General features: G+C 43.8%; 1 protein-coding gene across 4 annotated transcripts in view; it reads left to right on the forward strand.

Moving 5' to 3' along the window:
- Positions 1-21,131, forward strand: part of Plekhg1 (pleckstrin homology domain containing, family G (with RhoGef domain) member 1) — a 227,053-nt gene that overhangs the window by 83,869 nt on the left and 122,053 nt on the right. The window contains exon 1 of one of the 4 annotated variants that reach the window (XM_006512439.4): positions 1,025-10,957. The exons of the other annotated variants lie outside the window; for them this stretch is intronic. Coding sequence (XP_006512502.1) covers positions 10,774-10,957 — 184 coding nt within the window. The 5' untranslated portion in view covers positions 1,025-10,773. Of the gene's footprint in view, positions 1-1,024; positions 10,958-21,131 lie in introns of those variants that run through there. 4 annotated transcript variants of the gene reach the window in all.

A 21,131-nucleotide genomic window follows, 5' to 3' on the forward strand; every position in this document is an offset into this window, starting at 1 on the left:
CATTTGGACGCTCTGTTTCTGGTTCCATAATGTAGGTGTGGGAACAGGAATCTGGCTCGCTTCTGAGGTCCTAATGCCACAGGAAATTAGCCTTTAGCATCCTCAGCAGAACTGTAAATCACACAGAGATATGTTCCAAAGACACTCTTGATGTTCGCCCCATTCTAATGCTAGCTCTTTCTACCCTTTAAACATATATATAAGCACTGAATTATTTTCAGATCTTCTGTGTGGTTTGTAAACTCTGCAAAGTATAGCTAACATCCCACCATCTCATGGAAAGATTTCCAAGGTTTCTATGGAGTTCCTGGTAGACACAGTTCATTGTCTTCTTATCTGTAGACACTGATTGCTATCTAATGTCTAAATGTGATCAAGAGCACTTCTCAGCTCAGTTGACTCTAGAATATGCTATATTCCAGCACAGAGCCCTTAATGAACTAATGCTGGGAAGAGGGGTGCTGGAGTGATAAATCAGTAGGTAAAGAACTTGCCACATGAGGTCTTGAATTCAAACTCTAATAGCCAAGTCAACAGCATAGCTGTAATCCCAGTACTGCAGAATCTAACACAGTAGATCACCTGGGACTTGCTGGCCAGCCAGTGTAGCCAAGTCAGCAAGCTTCAAATTTAGTATGTCAAAAAAACAAGGTTTGCAGCCCCATGGAGGGAGCAGCAGTGTCAACAGGCCAGACCCCCCTGAGCTTCCAGGGACAGGACCACCAATCAAAGAATACACATGAAGTGACCCATGTTCCAGCCACATATGTGGCAGAGGATGACCTTGTTGGACATCAGTGGGAAAAGAGATCCTCGGGCCTAAAGGTGTTCGATGCCCCAGTGTAAGGGAATGCCAGGGAGGGAGGATGGTAGTGGGTGGGTAGGGGAGCATCTTCATAAAGGCAGGGGGTGGGGGGATAGGATGGGGGGTTCTGATGGGGAGACCTGGAAAGGAGAAAACATTTGAAATGTAAATAAAGAAAATATGGGGGGGGGGGCGAGGTGGGATGTGACATGGATCCCTGCCATCAACCTGACCTTGACCACCAGCCTCCACACATGCTCATGCACTTACACACATATGCACCTACATGTATACACATACACAAAAAGAACTACTGTTTAGTAAACTCCATTGATTTATAAAAAGCATCCAATCTCCTCTCTCCCTCTTCCCTAGAGTACTAGCCATGAGAATGTGATGTATAAAAGAATAAAAGCCTGCTGGGTGTCACCCTTTGTGTTCCTCCACCTGTCTTCTTGGAGTCCAAGTGTCAGACTCCTCCTTCCTGGAGCTGACCCTGAGGCTGAGCAAAAGTCTGAATCATCACAGGAAGGTTAAATTATAGTTCGGATACCATGCTTACTTATGGAGGTGAGAACTTGAACGACCCAGTTTAAAGAGAGAAAAATTAACAAGGGTTGCAAAGGGTTTTAATGGTAACCCTAAAGTTACCAGAAGGTTCAGATAGGTGGTTCTTCTCATCTTTTGAGGTATCTGGATTATTGTTTCTTTATTCTAATAAAAACAACTGAATACGATCAGAGAACAACCTCTCTCCCCTCTGACTTTCTCAGTACCAGCCTACCCCAATGAAGGGAAGGTAGAGTCAGGCTCTTCTTTGAGAACGGCACACCTGCCAGGATGGAGCATCACCAGCCAGCCAAGTTCCAACACTTACTATCTATGGCTGTAAATCAGTAGGGAGTGAGGTGCCTGGTTTCACTTTTGCTTTCAGTTGCAAATGCTAGCCTATGTCTCAGATACTCCTATAGAATGTGTATACAACTTGGGAATGCTTTACTGTTTGAAAATGTTGTGTCAAACTCAAAACTTACATGTAAACAGACATAATAAAGTGAGACGATTAGGTTATAATAACCCACAGGTGGTGTGCTGGGCATTCAGCATGTGTTAGCCAGCAAAGTGAGAGAAGTTCTTTGTGTGAATCTAATCTGACCCATATTCTCTCTCCCACCTGATAGCAACAAACCATTGGTGAGGTCCTCCATTCTGCCTTACCCACTTCGTCACCCGACTCCTGGTACTATTTAGTAATCCACAGTGGGCAAGGCTGTAGGGTGCAAAGACTTGTCTATGGTAACACAGCATGAGAAGTAGAACCAGGACTAGAGGGTGTGACACACAGCACACATGTGACACACAGTACCCGAGGCTGTGTGCAGCATCTGCAGTGTGGCGTGGAGGATTTGGCAGAAGACCCTGCACCTTCAGCCTCCCCTTTGGGTTTTAACTTACTCGCAAGATTGCAGAGGGTCTTGAATCGTTCATCCTTCTCCTAGGATAGTTTTGATCTCTTATCTCCAAAGATAAAACTTCATTTTTCTAGTGGGAAGTTAAACACTGAGAATTACTCAAATAAGTTACTGACACCAGGTATAATATAAAAGAGAAAGTATCTGAAACTGAGACTTCATGTCATGGATTGGAGGCCTGTGTGTGCTCTCTATAACACCTGTCCCTGTGGGAAAGACTGGGGTAATAGAAGAAGGAGTTCTATATTCTGAATAGTGTTGTCTACATAGTTTCTTTTCTATATAAGTCGAAACAAACTTGTTTAACATGTTTAGGGCCTCGATGAGCCACCAGAGTGATATCTTCTTTTATTATTTTGCTAATAGCAATAGCTACAGACAGAAATGTGCAAAAGTTAGAGCAGGTTTCGGGGATTGAGGTATTTGAGAACCACAACAGAAAAGGAAAGAAAGGAGAGGCATGGACCATTGGAGGTCACAGCAAAGTCCCTATAAAAAGGAATTAGCTCCTGTCTGGGATTGTCCAACTTTTGTTTGCTAGGAAATTCCTAGCCAGCTGTTCATTAATTAAAATGTCCATACCAAATATTTTTAAGCAGGAGTAAGGGGAGATGCCTTATACAGGTTTTCAATTTATTTCCATGTCCTTAAATGATGAATGTTGCTATGTGTGCTTGCTGCTGCATAAAGACAAAATGTAGCCCCCTCCCACCAAGAAAAGTAAATAGGGTTTCCACTCTTTGCAGACAAGTGTTTTTAAACCACCCCCAACAGAGCTTAAATTGTCCAGTGTCTAAATAAGCTTTAGTCATCCCAGAGAACAAGTAAAAAGAGACCCATTCCTTATACCTTAAATAACCCTCCACACATAGCAGACTCATGTTAACTTCAGATGTCCCAGCAAACAGGGTTTTTATATTAAGTTTAACCTGAATTACCCATCCTGACCCCGTTTAATTGTTGTAAGTGGTAGGAATTAATTTTGTGCAGGCAAGGATGAAGGCTAATCCCAGTCAATCAGCGCCTAGTAATTAATCCACATACTCTTAAAGGAGAGGGAGAGAAATTGGCACATTCTCTGGCTTACAGTTCTCTACCAACCTAACTGAGAGTCCCTGGGTTTTATAGGGTTCAAATTTCAGGATAGAATTACAATTAACAAGGGTTTGCTAGAGCAGATGGTTCTGTCCAGCTGCCAAATATTAAGGTGTTGTCTGAAATCTGTTCTAACCATGAGAGACAAAGAGGCATTTGAGTCAAAGACAAACATTCTCAGATGTCTTTGGAGTGTGACTGAGCAGGTGGCTTTATCCTGTGGGGACATCACTGTTGTCTCTGAAACCCTAAATCATTGAACACTCCTGAACTGTAAACCAATGAGAAATCTTAACCCACCCCCTTTCATTAGTGAGAAAATAAAGAATAAATACCCGAAAAAATAAAATAAAAAGGCATATTAAGAGACAGTTTCCTACAAAATCAATATCTCAAACAAGTTCTTACTAAATTTTATGTATAAGGGAAGGTGACATATTATACAGTCTTTTCCTTTGATATGGCAGAGAACATGGATGGAAATAATTTTTGTAATATAATATTTTAAAGGTTGGGCTGTGAGATAGCTTCATTCATATCCTTTATTTCTAAGTTTCTGTGCCTTTTAAAAGATGTTTATTTTTATGTGTGTTGGGGGGGATGTGCCTGCATGCATATATGTGATCTGTGTTTGGTGTGTGTGTGTGTGTGCCTGCATGCATGTATGTGTGCCGTGTCCATGTAGGTGCCTACAGAGGCCAGGAATGGGCGTGAGATTCCCCTAGGGCTGCGGTGACTGATACGGATGAATTATCTAACCTAAGTGCTAAGAAGCAAGTCTGGTTCTGCTGTGAGGACAGGACATATTCTTAGCCACTAAGCAACTGTTCCAGCCCACTGACATACTCCTTTCCTAAGATGAAAACTAAACAGTTCATCTGCTATGCTTTGATGTTACAATGAATATTAAGCCACAGTTAGATTTCACAAACTATGCCCGTGTCCATCAGTACAGCATGTCTAAGGACAGAGAAGGTACAAATATTCTACCCAAGTTGGAGATAAATATAGGCATCTCACACCTCACCCCAACTCTCTGAAGAAACCATAAAATAAGGAAACATCATCAAACAAATCATGATTTCCATGGGAATGATTTGAAAATTATGGACTTTCTTTACCAGAACTTAGTATATAATTATAAACAACAGTATGTTTTTTTTTAATTACTGTAGTGATGATAGAAATATCTTATTCACTAATTATACTAGTTTCTCATGCATCGTAGTTGTTCATTCATTCATTCAACAAGTTTTCATTGCATAGATACTAAATTCCAGGTACCAGTCCACAGTCTGAGAAAATGATGTGGCTAAATAAATGAATAAATAGAAGGACACTCAGTGTCCTTAGTGTATGCTAGACTAGTCAGGTAAATGACTAGAAACCAAAGAGTTATTGGTTTGTAGGGGGGAAAAAAACCCTCACCTGAGGAGGCAGTTTCTGAGGCAAATTCTGACAGATTAGCAGTATCGGCAGTGGGTACCAGTGATATGGAGAGAACGTGAGCGCTGGAGAATACTGGAAAGGAGTAATGGGTGTGAAGGGTCTTTGGATCAAAGCTGGGAAGGCTAGCAAGGAGGAATGGGTTGGGACACATTGATGGTTTTATCATTATCCAAGAATAAATGAGAAGGCATAGAATCATGCCCAGGGTGGTGTGACATCAGGTTTGCAATTTGGAAGATCACAGTGTAATTGTCTGTCCCATCCCGGAGACAGGTTACTAGACCATTCCTCTAGTACAGATACAAGAGCCTGGTAGAGAGTAATCATGGCCAAGTAGCTAATGGAGAATTAAGAAGTGAAAAGGTTGGGTGGGGGTGGTAAGGATTTGACTGGAGTGAAGGAGTAAATATACAGTGGTTGGCTCTTCCTGCAGACAGAGACCAGGTGGTGGTGCCAGTCTCTGTCTGGGACCCCGGGCTGTGAAGATGACTGTGTTCCATCGTGAGCATATTACATTGTCTTTTGCTTCGAAATCTCAAAGCTGAGATGTGGAGCAGTCACTTGGCTATCCCACCTCGTGCTCAGACACTTAAGCTGAGAATGGCTGAGTTCCAGTTGAGAAAGGATGCCAGTGGAGGTAGGAGGAGAAGCAGGTTAGAGGGGAACGGTGGCCAAACGTGTCAGATGCTGCCAAGAAGTTATATGAGAAAGAGAGTCATAAATACCAACTGGATTAGGCAGCAGCATCCACAGAGCTGTTGCAGTGGGGAAGCCAGTCGGGATGGAATTACAAAGAGAAGTGCTAACAGCTGGAAGAGGAGACCCTGTGTCAAAGGGAGGGAGGGTTAGACAGAAAGCTTTGATGGGCACACTCTCCCACCATTCAGGAAGGAGGGGAGATGCTTGTGGGCGAACTTGTCTGTGAGCAAATCTAAATGAACTTGCAAGTGATTCCCCCCGTCCCCCCAGATTGGTTCATGTGAGCAGAAACTGTGCACGAGTTCACATCTGCCCTGCTTTTCTCCTGTGTATGGCCGTTCAACACTGAAGGCTGGACTGTCTGTTGGGCCAGTAGGAGACAGTGTACCGATCAGGAGGACTTTGCATAGCACCTAATTCCAAACAGATCAGCCCAAGCTGTGCCTCACAGTTAGAGACAGGAAGTGATTAGGCTTCAGCTTTCTCTGTTTTGAAAATGCTGTGTTTTCTTCATGGATGCTCTTCACATTGAGAACTACATGCAGACCAATCGCTGCACATCTTGCTTTAAGAAGGCAGGTGTATTTCCTAGACCCTTTGCTCCAAAACCCATTGCCAAATCCAGGGCAGAACTGCATTGAGAGAACTCAGCAAGACAGAGGGATGTGTGGCCCATCGAGCAGGAAACCCACTGCCACAGATGCAGTTGCATCCTTCCTCAGTTTCCCCTGGCCCTGAATGCAGAACGGACTCCAACACTGCGCAGGCAGAGTTTGATTGACAAAGGCATTAACCATTTAAAGCCCAGAGCTTGCTGTAATGTGGACAGAGCTTGCTGCCTCGCCACACTGCCCATCCCTGGTGTCCATAAAGGCCTGTCAAAATCAAGTTTCTTTCTTCATAACTTCCTTACAGTTAATGCTAGTTCTATATCTGTCCCCCAAAAAAAAAAAACCCAGAGTCGATCAGGAACCACCCAAAACAGCCTGTCTTGTATAGCTATTTATCCCAGTACTGGGCCATACTGCCCTTGTGAAACCACTGGTGTTGTGCTTACAGAGTAAGGCCTAAGCCCTGCTTGAGAGAACCTTACAGTCCACGCAAGACACTCAAGGCAGGGCTCATCATTCAGGTCAATGTCAGTGTAAGCTAAAATCCACTGTGGAAGCTAACACTGCACCTGAGCTCCCCACAGGCCACAGCAGAAGCCAGCTGCTAGTGTATAAACACTCACTGTAGCTTACAACCATTCAGTGTAGATTACCATGGTAAAAGCAAATGGCCTATGCTTACTAGACAGTATCAGCCAGAAGCATTCATCTTCCAGAGTTACTGTGTTCCTCAGATACCATGTCCAGAAGCCAATCTGTCAGATGCTGGGGTCTGGTGTCAAAGCAGCAAAGACCTTTCTGTCTAATCAGATTTTGACCCAATTTGAGAACTGGAAACACAGAAGTAAGGAAGAGATTACATTGCTACCTTCATTATTAACTTTGACGGCCATGTCTTATAATAGGCAAGCATCAACATACTTCTCATCTCGTAGGCTGAGCTGGAGCGCAACCCCCTCCACACAGGAAAAGAACATTGGGAATTAAATCAAATTGTAAAACAAAACCTAGTTCCCTGTTTTACACACACCTGTCCAGCTCTTGATTAGGGCCTCTGAGAGATGTGTGTGGAAAAGGAGAGGTCAAATAGAGACCTGGAATGTATACAGTACCAGCCCAAGGGAAACAAAAGAGAGCATCAATACTGAGCCAGAGAGATTAGTGCTCTTCCGGAGGACCCAGGTTCGATTCCCTGAACCCACATGTTTGCTCACAGATGTATGTAGCTCCAGTCCCGGGTATTCAACGCCCTCTTTTGGCCTCTGCAGGCACTGTACACTTGTAGTACACAGATGTGCTTGCAGGCAAAATGCCCATTCACATAAATAATTTTTAAAAATCAGCACTGAGGGACAACTATACGTGCCCACAATCCTACCCTCAATCCAGCAACTTCTCCAGAAATAATAGAAAGTCAAATATTTGCTAGAGACAGCAGACCTACTTAATTCTTACAGCTTAGCACATGTTTTTTACAGTTGACAGCCACTTCATTCTGGCTGAGCTGGCATCCCTTCGATCAGCATTTGCCAAGTGGCCCCTGGTGTCCAGAGTCACATTAAGTTCTAAAGAATTTCCAAGAAGTACGTGGTCTGATTCAGCCCTCATCCCCTGCAGAGGGTGAGGCAGTACTTAGGTCTATAAATCTAAAAGGCTGTTAATAGCTCATTATCACTGTAGGAAATTAGGAGCAAATGCCCACAAACTAGTTTGTCAGCTCAGCACACACACACACACACACACACACACACACGCATTCATGCGCACACATGCGCATCTGTTCATAAAAAAAGTCAGCTCTGGGGGGAGCATGATCTCATGTCCTCACCGTATATTTTGGTAGAACTCAGCTCTGCTGCAGGGTGACCTGTTTAAGGAAGTACCTTTGTATGGACTGGGAAGGGTGGAGTTGACCTCGTGGGCAGGACATTACTCTTCTTCCTCTTCCTGTCCCTGTTTCTCACAGCAGTCATGGTCATTGCTCAGCTTCCTGTGGGGGAGGCTATGGATACTGAGGGTCTATTTGCTGCCGCCAGCAAGCATAGGCCAGCATCCTGCTAAGCGCTGAGCGACTGTACCTATGGGACCCTTCTCAGTGGTATCAAGAGTATCGTTCTGTGTGGGGCTGGAAGAGGTGGGACAATGTTGACAAAGTGTGTTCTGGGCTAAAACATCACAAGCAAGAGAACCATGGGAATGACAAGGGCCTGTGGAGCAGAGCAAAGATAAGTGATGCTAACAGATAGCACCTGCTGCTGGGGTAACACCTAAAGTGGAAGCAAGCAAGGGTCCTAGAGAGATAAAGGATGGGCGTAGAGAGACATAAGCTCTGTGTCCATGCACGTTGGACCATGGAATGGAGTCACTTCACACAGCATAGCATGTGCTAACTAGATGTACTATGCGGGAGCAAACACTGATAAAGACGATGGGTCCTAACACCTTGAAGATATTGTGGGCCTCCTGGCCCTGTGTCAAACATTGTCTAGAAGGAGCCCCTTGGGGAAAGTCCTGAGAAGCCCGTGAAGTCTTTCTGAGGCCCAGTGAGGCTGGGGAAGAGCCGGTTGATTAAGGCAGAGCAAACGTAACAACAGTTAACAGTGAGCAAGCACGGTTTAGTGTTTCTGACGGACTGTGATTCACCTGTCTCCTGGTGACAAGAGCACAGGAGGGTGGGTGGAGGTTAGAGAATTGTACTTGCCACATCCTCTGGCCTCATTAGTTGCCCTCCTCATGAACTTCTCCGTCCCCTCTGGTGGCTGTCAACAGTGGCTCTGCAGGGATCAGAATGTCTGAATTTGAGCCATTTGCTGTGCTTTTTAAAAACAGCTTTAACCACAAGCCCTATGTATTCTATGCCCTTTGGAGCCCAGCTCTCAATGATATAGCAGCAGGAATGATTAGAGAGGAGGCTCCTAGGAGGGAGTTAGTCATGCTCTCTGGGCTTACTACCTACCTTCGCTTTTAGCTCTGCTCTTGTCTCTTCCACTCACCCTCAGCACGGCAAAGATGACTTCTCTGTATATGGACAGAGTCTCTCCTGTGATGCTAACAGCTCCTTTCGCAGCCTATTCTGTCCATTACAGTTGGATACGGGGGTCACAAAGAGATATGTCTCCAGGTAACACACAGCCATATTTCTGCCTCCTTATCCTCTCCTAATGAGACACTGGACCATGCCTCAGGGCCTCCACCAGTGCCCATCCTGGCTCTAATGCCATCCTTCTCTGGAGGCCACCATACTTGTGCAGGGAGTAGCCCCATCTGAAGGCAGGTTAAGCCTGTCTCTGTGAGTCTGGGTGTGGTAGGAACTGAGATCTGTGGAAACCTCATCGCCCTTTTCCCTGTAAGAGAGGTAGCATTGCCCTATAAGTAGCTCTCTCTGAGCCCACCATAGCTCAGCTCAGTACTCTGTGACCAGAGCTACCCATAGTCCAAGGAAACACCATTCCAAAAAGGAATGGAGATGCTTACTGCCACAGGAGGACCGCGGGAGGTCCAGGAACCATACTTCCTATCAAATGCCCTTTCTACCCCACCATGGGACCTGATCTAACCCTGGGGTCAAGGTGTGGTGTGAATAGACCCCAGAGCTTCTCGTTTGCATACTATTATAAATTCCCATCCTCCATTTCTACCTCCGTTCTCTACAACAGATGCCAACATTTCATGACATTTTGAAAGGATTACACAGAAATGGCACAGCAAGAATTAGCATGTGGTAGTGACTATAGTGAAAGACAATAGGACAGGATTGGGTGAGAGTCAAAGTAGTACTAAGCTAACTAAGTATGGAAATGGCATATGTAAAGTGAGTACCCTTAAAACACTGATATGTGGTTATGGAAATACTGCCTTTAAACAAACAAATAAATAAAAAGCAATAATTAAAACCTTGTGGTCAAGTCAAGAGATTTGTGTAGTTTACCTATCTTCTGAACTACTTACCTAGTTCTCCCCTACCCCCAGCTTAATGCAGATTTTGTTCTCACCTGTGTGCACCTCACATATTGTCCAGTAGGGGGCACCTATGTCAGCATGGGGTATTAGTATGGTCTCAGTACTCTTAAAGAGGCCACCAGCCAGCTCATAAAAGAAGATGATCCCTCCATTGCAATAAGCTCATCTTCGAAAAGGCTTTGAGAATATACATGGCTGTGAACTGCTAAGTCTCTTAACCCCTCCATCCTAAAAGACCAATATAATGCTTAAAGTAAACACTCAGGTTGTAAACCAGGTCTGTTGCGGGGGAAGGATGGTCCCCCGGAAGTGAGATAAAGAAATCTCATACCCAGTATGGCAGAGAAAGATAGTCTGAGGCAAACTGGTAGACTCCACCTCACCTCTCTCACAGCCATTTTTCAATGCTGAAAATGTCTTTAGTCCTAAGGGAAAAAAAAAAATCAAAAGTAATTCCATATCATACATAGAGATAGGTGCTTCTATTTGCTTGCCTCTGTCCCTCAGTCTCATTTTTAAGTTTTGCTATTGTCTGCTGTTTCTTGTCTCCTCTCCCATACTTTCCCTGAGCCTCCTGAGAGAGGTCTCATGACACAGGCAAGATGCGGATGTGGGTGGAGGACAGAGGTGGGAGGAACTGCCCAGGCCTGTCTCCCTTGGGTGGAGCACCTCCCAGGAGGACATGATCCTCCTGCCTGCCGGTGGCAGCCAAGGAGGCTGCCCTTCACCCCAGCAAGACCATAGGAACATGTTGTCGACCACCATGGTGGGCACACTGGTCAGAGGGTGGAGGAATCGGAGCTCCCCTAGAAGAGCAGAATTGAAGCCAGCCGCCCCACAGAGACAAGGTGGGATTCGGATTCACGGTATGTGGTTAACACTTTGATGTGACTGGGTAACTTTTTATGAAGGGATTCAGGGAGATAGACACAAGCTTACTGGCTTACAAGTAACAGCTCTACAGTCTGGTTTTTTTTTTTTTTTTCTTAGCTTATATAAATTTTGGATAGCTTACTCAAGGGGCAATGTATTCCTTTTCCTCATCAAAGACCTAGAGACCTTCACAGGGCACAAAGCAAAAGCTATTTATTCCTATGTTCGTTTTCTTCAAAAGCTTCCATTTGAAAGTGGAACTGTGTTCAGAGGTTTGAGCGAGAAGGTATGGTACTGGCTTCTGGCATCTTTTAGCCTAGATTCTATTCCGTCGCCATTCTGATATGGGAAATGGACAAAGTGCTTAGCTCCTGATTTTCCCACTATCTATATTCATTTTCCATTTCATTACTATTGTTCTGGGGCAACAATAGAGCGGATGACGGAGATGCAAGCCTCGTGTTAACCTGGTTCAAAAGGTTCTTGTGGTTCTTTCTGAAATGCATGTTCACCACAAAAAAAAAAAAAAAAAAAGTTTTTTGAGATAAATACCTGACCTCATTCTATTCTGTCTAGACCTTGAACTTCTAAAGATGCTTACTTAGAACTCTCTGGTCTTGCTGGCCGACCTATGGAGAGACTCAGAGCCAGCTGCGTAAGCGAGTTGGCACCCAAAAGCAACAAGCTCCCTGGAGCTTCCAGAGCTGGCCGGCTGCCCCTTGAATGGCTTCTATCTGACCCTGAGTCCAGCGCTTCCTAAGCAGTAAATGGAATGACTCTTTCATCCCGGCACGTGTTGAAAGCGAAGGATTTCCAGATGTTTTTCCTAGATATGGTACGCTCTTGATCTACATAGCTCCTCTTCTCGTTTTGTTTTAGAACAGGTCTCTTGAAGTTGCTAGCTAGCCCAGGCTTGCCTCAAATTCAAGATCCTTGTCTGAACTGCTACTAACCCCCATCCTCCTGCACTGGTGTGGACCATCTGGTTCTATTTAACTACCAATTTACAGAGGTATAAAAGCTAAATGCTGTCATTTGTATAGCTGTGACAGTGACTTTGGCCCATGTTTCTTCGGTTAAGTATTTGCAAGAAGACTCGGACCAGGGTTGCAAATGTAGCTCCACTAGCACACAGGAAGCCTTGGATTCTAATCCCTGACATCACATTAACCAAGCATGGTAGGGCCTCCCTGTTATCCTTGTGCTTGGAAAGTAGGACAGAAGTTCATCTTCAGCCAGTTGGATGCCAGTTTGGACTATAGGAGACCCTGTCTTTAAGAAACAAAAACAAAACTACTTTTAAATAGTCTACATATATTTATTGTAAGAGAGAAAGTTTTTGTTGTAAGAGAGAAACTGTTTCAGCCAGATATCCAGAAGGTAGAAGAAGCTCTAAGGCCAGGCCACATTGTAACCTGCTAAAGGGGACTCATTAGGAACACGAATGTGAGTCATGGTGGTACAAAGGCTAAGCACCTGCCTTTGCTGCTTTGTCTCTCAGCCTAGGAAGCAGAGCTTAGAGGAGGAGCCTCCGGAGCTCCTTACTGGTCAAGCAAGCCCCAATGCAAGTTCCCATGTTCTAAGGCCAGCCTTTTCTCTCTTGTCCCAAACTCTCCTGGCAAAATTTCCTAACTTTCTGTGACAGTATTCAGAGCCTGTGAGGGAACAAAACACATCAGGGGTGGAGGTTTTTTAAATGAGTATGTGAAGATATTTAAATTTTTAAATACATAATTATATATATATATTTATTTATTTATTTATTTATTGGTGTATGTGACGTACTAATACACGTGGGTAGTATATAATGGTCAAATCAGGCTGCTGTGATATATGTATTAATATACACAGGTAGTATAGAATGGTCAAATCAGGCACTGTGATGTATTAATATGCACAGGTGGTATATAATGGTCAAATCAGGATGCTGTGATGTATTAGTATACACAGGTGGTATATAATGGTCAAATCAGGCTGCTGTGATATATGTATTAATATACACAGGTAGTATAGAATGGTCAAATCAGGCACTGTGATGTATTAGTATACACAGGTGGTATATAATGGTCAAATCAGGCACTGTGATGTATTAGTATACACAGGTGGTATATAATGGTCAAATCAGGCTGCTGTGATATATGTATTAATATACACAGGTAGTATAGAATGGTCAAATCAGGCACTGTGATGTATTAATATACACAGGTAGTATAGAATGGTCAAATCAGGCACTGTGATGTATTAATATGCACAGGTGGTTTATAATGGTCAAATCAGGATGCTGTGATGTATTAGTATACACAGGTGGTATATAATGGTCAAGCCAGGCTGCTGCAGCTGGCATTTCCAATATTTGTCATTGTTGTGCTGGCAACATTCACAATCCTCTCTGCTGGCTGTTTTGAACCCTGCACGTATATGTTGTCAATCATAGTTGCCATACTGAACACAGGACATTTACGCCTTCTCCTCCCACGCAGCTATGCCCTATTCCAGTACAGGTTTGGAGTCTGACTGAGGCGTAACACCCAAGCCTCGCTCATTCCTCACCCATTCGGCATCACTGCCTTCTGGTAAATGACATTGTTACTTTTTTTTAAGTTGTCATGGAACATACAGGAAATATAAAATTTGCCATCTTAACTGTTCTTGTGTATGTGTACAGTTCAGTTCCACAGCATCCATTATGTCCACAACAGGGTGTGACCATTGCTGTGATTTTCCAGAGTTTGCCAATATCCTGGGCCAGTGATCAATCCTGTCTATCCTCAGCTTACTGTGCCTTGGGTAACCTCACATCTGCTTCCTGTCTCTGAGTTCAGCTACTCTATATTTTTCATATAAGGATAATTGTCTATATGCACCCCTTTCTGGCTTATGTCACTTGGCTTAATGTTTCAGGCCCTCCACTTATAACAGAGATCCCTTCTCCTTCATAGCAACATGAAGACTCATTTAATTCACTGCCATTTCATTCTCTCCATTATAAATACTGCTTTAATGCTCATGCGGATTCTAACTACCTTAGTTTCATTTTAAAACTCCACTGATATTTTTATATTCAAAATGTAAAGAGGCTCATAGGTCTTTATTTTTAGTGAGTTCCATAAAAAGCCATAGATAAATCATTCTTAGTGTGTGCCGGAGTCAGTAGTGTGCACACATGTGGGGCGGGTGGATGCTGGAGGCTCAGTGGTGAGCATCTTTCTTCATCACGCTTGACCTTAGGGTGGAGGGATGGGAGCTGAGCTAAGTGGACAGCAAGCCCCCAGGGATCTGCTTGCCTCTACTGCCACCCCCTAGGGCCAATGCCACACTGGGCTTTTATGTGGACTCTGGAAATTGAACACAGATCCTCATGTTTGCAGCAAAAACTACCTTGCACCAACTTTCAGCTTTATAAAGCATCTCTTAGAATCTTTTTCTCTCTAATGTCTGTCTAGATTAGGCAAAATATTCCCTTTGAGATAAATTGATTTTTTTTTCATTTTGTTTGGCTTTTTTAAAGACAGGCTTCCACTATGTAGCTCTGGCTGTCCTGGAACTCACTATGTAGACCAACCTGAACTCAAACTCACAGGGATCTGCCTGCTGAGATTAAGGGCTTGTACTTCTATGCCTGGCTAGATAAAATAACTTTTAAAGCTTCTCTTAGGTGCCAGGAAAGATATTTAAAATAAAAGTGAATATGCTCTTTATGCTTCAGGTTTTCCTATAACAGTGGTATTTTCTTTTGACATGAAAAGGTAGAGTGGCCATTGCTTTACAGTAAATATAAGAAAGTTCTGAGTTATACAACATCAGTGTTCTACTGTCTCATATCAGAAGTCAGCCCAGGGTGGACCTTTGTTGCGTTCCTATCACACAAGTTGGGCAACTCATAGCTGCTTGATCTGCTGCCTCAGTCCCCTGTGTTCATGTGCACATGTACAAGATACACACACATGCACACACACACTCGAACACACATACGCACGTGTGCACGCATATATGAACACACACACAAAATATAAAACAAATCTTAAAAGGTCAACCCAAGAAATCTGCCAAGCTCTGGCTTATTTCTTTAGGACAGTGATTTTCAACCTTCCTAATTCTGGGACCCTTAAATACAGTCCCTTGTGTTGTGGTGAAGCACCACCCCACATAGAATTATTTCATAGCTATTGCATAACTGTCATTTTGCTGCTGTTATGAATCGTAATGTAAATGTCTAATATGCAAGATAGATGAAATGTGACTCCTAAAGGGGTCTCGCCCCACAGGTTGAGAACCGCTGCTTTAGCACCTAGTGCTGCTGGGTGGGGCGGATGGTGGGGACATCTGCGCTTCTGCGCTGTGCTACTTTTGACGTGCAGCCAGTTCTTCAGAATCATGCACCTGGCCCTGTGTACTGCTGCTCCTTTCTCAGTGCTAGACTTGGGAACAGTCACATTGAGACAGAATCTGCCACAAGCGCTGGAAGTCTTTTTATACTAAGTGGAATAAGGAAACTTAAAGCAATATTTCAGAAATTCTGTTTTCCGTCCTCAAGGTACCCTCTTCCAGGACCCCGGCCTCCAGTGAACACCCAAGTGGGTTGTGGGTTCTATTGCTCAATTTTAAATTCACTATATACAGCTTGAATTATTTCTCCATCCTGAAGTGCCCCTTGTTTTATCTAGCTGACAGGCCCAACCAAACCTCTGTGGCTTGATAGTGTCTAAATCCACCATGGCCAATGTCCTACCAGAGTGGGCACACAGGCGGCATTTGAGAGCAGCCTCTTCAGGAGCGTGAACTGTCAGTGGGTATAAATCCAGGGACCTGGGTTGCATAGATGACCTGTGTAATCATCTTGATGGTTTCTGAGTCACACCAGGCACTTAAGTCATTATGGCTTTTACGTTTCAAAGGCTTGCAGACTACTATCAGCCCAAGTATAAAATAATCAATTCTGTGCGCTCAGAGCTGTAGTCAGGGGGGAAAAAAAAAGCCCTTCCTTCCTCATTTTTAAGTGACAGCCTGTAATCATGTTGGAGCGATTTTTGAGAATTTTTTTTCCCTCTAAATCACTGTTTGCTTTTGCTTTTCTGGCAGCTGGGAGGAGTTTTCTCCTTGAGTCAATGGACTGGTTCTCCTTTCCCAAGCTCAGCCACCCACCTAGGGGAAAGGAATGGCTATAAATCTCAGCTAACAATTACACTAGGAGGAAAGTCAGAAGATAAAATCAGTTGATCCCCAGATGTTTATTGAAGACCTGGGAGAAGACCTCATTAAAAGAGTGTGGCGAGCCATTGTGTGTTCCTCCAAAGCTCCTGGCTTCCTTCAGTTCTAGGTAGGCTTAGAAGCAGAGAAGTAGGCATGGCCTGGGTTCCTGTGCGGCAGGCTCTGGCCTACTTCCTTCTTCAGGCCTGGAAGCCGGTTGGGGTAGCCCACTTTAGACATCCACAATCCAACTAGAGTTTTTATTTTTTTATTTTTTAATAGATGTCTAGAAACCTCAGACATAGGTGAAAGAAAGACAGAAAGATTATGTAATTGCAAGCTAATATTTGGCTTATTTATAGGCTAGAAGGATTTTTGTCTTTGTAACCCAAAAATTAAATTAAATTAAACTAACCCCATTTTATAATTAATAGTAATGACTAAATGTCAGAATAATGCTTCTAAATGATTTGCTATATCTATTACTATTTTCTGTTGGGATTTAATAGACATACTCTGACCTGCACTTATTTTTAATTAGTTTAAGCCTCGCTATATAATTCTTTTCCTGTATGTCTCATAATTAACTATGTAATTACCATTTGGTAAGAGCCCCTTAGTTTATCTGGAATAATTATAGGACTCAGATCCAATAAATATTCACTGAGCAACTGCTCAGGTTAAAACTAATGAGCCTAGGGGGCTGGTGAGATGGTTCAGCAGGTAAGAGCACCCGACTGCTCTTCCAAAGGTCCTGAGTTCAAATCCCAGCAACCACATGGTGGCTCACAACCATCTGTAATGAGATCTGACTCCCTTTTCTGGTGTGTCTGAAGACAGCTACAGTGTACTTACATATAATAAATAAATCTTTAAAAAAAAAAAAAAAAAAAAAAAACTAATGAGCCTAAAAGACAAGGATCCCTAAGGTTTCCTATACTATTGACCTCAAAGACCCCAAACCTCATGTTGCAGATCTACAGAAAGCAAATATAAGGACACATATATAAACATACTTATATTTGATACCTATAGATATAAATATATTACTGATATCTATATATTTTAATTTAATAATACATAATAAGTATATATATATGCACACATATACATAAATATATATACATCTATTAGATGAGTAAGCAATTAAATTAATGCTAAATAAATATCCAAGGAAGAAATTATTTTAAGAAAATGTATTTACCTTCCCAAGCAAGTAAAATTTGAATTTGGCCTTCCAAGTTATTGAGAATATTGTCAAGTTTGAAATTGGAGCCATCAGAACTTGCTTATTTACTTTTGTTTTGCTTTCACTAATTTTTGAAATCATAAAGGTTCTTAATTCTACTAAAAATTTTAAATTAATGTTGGATATTCTATTAAAACAATGATGTGGGACTGTGATAGGAAGCCTATTTTGGTTGAATGGGGCTTGCTCCAGTGACCCAAGAAAGAAATCTACAAGAGACAGAAAGGCGAGCCACGTTCCCAGAATCAGGTGCCTGTCCATAATTCTGTGACTATCAGTCATGCAATGTCCCAGTCTTCTGACATTCTGGCTAGACTCTGTCCCCATAGTTACCTGATGATAGCCAGGTATGCTCCTTTCCACAGTTACCTGGCAACAGCAAGATAGCTCAGCACCTATAAGAGGGGCTGCTTGGCCCCTCCTCATTTTTTTTAGCCCTCACCTTTCTTTCTCTCTAGCCCTCCTTCACTCTTTCCCTTCCCCCCTCTCTCCACGTGGCCATGGCTGGCCTCTCTCTACCTTCTCTTCTTCCTCCCTGCCTTTCTACAGTAAAGCTCTAAAACCATAGGCTGTCTCTGATCATGAAGGCCCACTATGCTTGAACGATGGGATAGGCGTTCTCCTAATGAGCAGTGTCTAACCTCCCGCCAAAAGGCCATCCTGTGCTCCAGCCACAGACCCGGCCAAGGACTGTTGCCCTTGTGGGAACCATCCAGCGCCCCACCCCCCCTGCCCTCTCCTCCCTTCATTCCCTGGGCCAAGTGTCGCCCTGAGGCCACTATTCTGTTCTTAGCTCCTCCACCGTATCCAACACGTGGAATGCTGGAGGCTGAGAACCTGGTACCTGGGGCTGCCCCTTGTCTACTACCCAGGGTGGGGTCAGTGGCTTAACACAGCCAGATACCCACCTGGGGCCTAGCAGAAAGCGTGCCTGTGCAGTCCTCCTGTGTCTGCCTGCCCAGAGCATCAGAACTCTGGCGGGATGCGGGTTCTCTCCCATTCCCCTCTTTCCCCCACACCCTTGCCCCCCTCCCCCCCCACACACACAATGATAGTATTAAGAAATTAGCACGAGAGCTGGTGGCGCACGCCTTTAATCCCAGCACTTGGGAAGCAGAGGCAGGCGGATTTCTGAGTTCGAGGCCAGCCTGGTCTTCAAAGTGAGTTCCAGGACAGCCAGGGCTAAACAAAGAAACCCTGTCTCTAAAAAAAGAAAGGAAGGAAGGAAGGAAGGAAGGAAGGAAGGAAGGAAGGAAGGAAGGAAGGAATCAGCATGTTCACAGATTCCAACTAAGTGGGCGGTACCCATGTCTACCGAGTGTGTTGGTGATTTCCATGTTTGCCAGCCATCTTTGAAAAGGGCAGTGTTCCAAGCAAAGATGAGGCGGTGTGAAGACCAAAGGGTTCTGGATCAGAACGTAGAAGGTCTAAGCACCAATGTAAGGAGCTTGGACTTGATCTCTAGAACTCGTGGGTTCCATCAAACCTTCCAAGCAAAGCAACGCACATTAGGAGTATAGGAAGGCAGGAGAGTGGAGTGGTGGCTTTCGGGGCAAGAGACTGGACTTGGCAGGTCTCACGGTGGAAGTGGGTACAAAACTGATGGAAGTAGGATGAGGGGAAAGGAGTGGAGCAAGCAGAAACAAACAGAGGGCTCTCCTTGGTGGCTTAAGAGAATGGTGTTATGGCTGTTGTTTGTTGTCTGTGGGGTTCGGATTTATGGAGAAGACTGAATAGCAAATGGAGATACTAATGCCTTTGAAAGACTTTTATTATATTTCTCAAAAAGACGAAGCATACCATCCCATCCCATACAATACCATAGGGTCACATTTAGGTCCCAGTGTCAGCAAACAAAGCCCAAATTACCCATGCCTCTGAGCTGCCTGGAAGAGACTCTGAATTTCTGCATCTGTGACCACCCTTCTCCTTGCACATTCTCCAGCGTAATTCTTTAGTCCATGCCAAATGGGGCCTTTTGTGCTCTACTGCCTCTGCCTGGCTTTGTTGTCTACATGTGACCACCTTTTAGCCTTTTAGCCTTCTGCATATAGTCACTAGTATCTTCTTCTAAGAGTCCACTGAGGGCTCAGCTCCTCTGCTCCATGTAGTATAAGTCACATATCTGTGCCTAGAGAGCATCTATCTGCACAGAGCTATAACAATTCCGAGCCATGAGGATCCCAGCTCAGGGATTCAGGGACCTTGTAACTAGCTTGAGAGGCAGATAAAAGGTGCAAACAGCCCTTCAGGAAGTCACTCCTGGCCAGTTAGTGCAGGCTTGGTGGATCGTTTAAGAGTTAGTTGAACCATCTGAGTTCAAATACCAGCATCACCACTTAATAATGGCAAAAGATTCTTCCTAGGTCAGGCATGGAAATGCATGCCTTTAATCCCAGAACTCCGGAGGTTGAGGCAGATAGATCTTCTTGAGTTTGGGGTTAGCTTAGTCCACAGACTTAATTCTAGAACAACTAGAGCAACATTGTGAAACCTTGTCTCAAAAAAAGTTACTTCCTGTTGAGTGTCTCATCTTTCTCAAATACAAAATAGGGATGATAGTAGCACCTGCCTCTGGGGATTCCTATGAAAATTAAAATGAGCTTACATAAAAGGGAAAGCTCAGGATGATTGACTGCACAGGAAGTCCTCAGTCCTGATGGGCAGCTACTATGGCACATCAGCCTATATCCTGTAAGTGTTCTTCTGGGTAATTCCTAGCAACTGGAGCAGCCTTGCCCTTGTAAATTACTATTTATTTATTATATTTCTCCCGATCTGGGGATCAACCCAGAGCCTCTCGCATGCTAGGCAGGAACTCCACCGCTAAACTGCACCAGAAGCCCGTAGTCATTCTGCTTGCATGCTAGTGAAATCCCTACAAACAGAGTTTACAATTCTCAGCAGAAGCAGTTCCTCTCGAATTCTAAGGCCAGGGGTATTTTATCATCCCTGCACGGATGTTTTAATAGCCAACAATGGCTTTTAAAAGAATTGGGAAGATGCACGGCCTGTCTGTCTCCCCTGTGCTCATTTCCGTGTGAACCATGGTAGTTGTTGTTGTTGGGTGTATTGGCCTTTGGCTCATAGTCAGTGAAAAGTTTCTGCCCCAAAGAACAGTATCTGTCTTACTGGAAAATCAACTTGACTTCCGTTTTCTTTACAAAATGATTATTCAGTGCTCTATGCTTCTGGACCTTGGACTTAGCTTTTACAAACCTACTTTTCCATTCTTGATGGCTCTGGAAAGATTTCAAATACCAAGTGACCAAGAGTTGGTTTAAATTTCAGATAAGGATGTAGAATACCTTAGGAATTTAATGGAGATATAGCTTAGTCCTTCAGACTAGGAGCCCCCAGGGCTAAAGGCATGTCTTCCTCATAGAGAAAGTGTTGGCCTGGTTTCCCTGACACTTTCAGATAAAGGATGATGACTTAGAACACTCGCACGAGCAGAGGCAGATTCGGGTGATGTGCTGGATCCTCTGCTCAAGACTGTATAACCTTGGACTTGTTACATAGTGTGCTGAGCTTTGAATTGCTCATCTTCACAATGAAGATTTTCTTCTGAGGACAGAATGGTCCTCTGTGTATCAGCTGCTTGCGTTGGTGCCCACACAGCCCCAGTTCCCAAATGTTCTTTAGTATCACCTTCTGAAGGTCTGAAACTAAAGTTTCTATCATGAATCTAGAAAGCTTGTCCCTGCAATTTTATCAGAATAAAATATGCC

Source organism: Mus musculus, chromosome 10 (assembly GCF_000001635.26).
Source record: "Mus musculus strain C57BL/6J chromosome 10, GRCm38.p6 C57BL/6J".
In the NCBI taxonomy this organism is placed as follows: domain Eukaryota; kingdom Metazoa; phylum Chordata; class Mammalia; order Rodentia; family Muridae; genus Mus; species Mus musculus.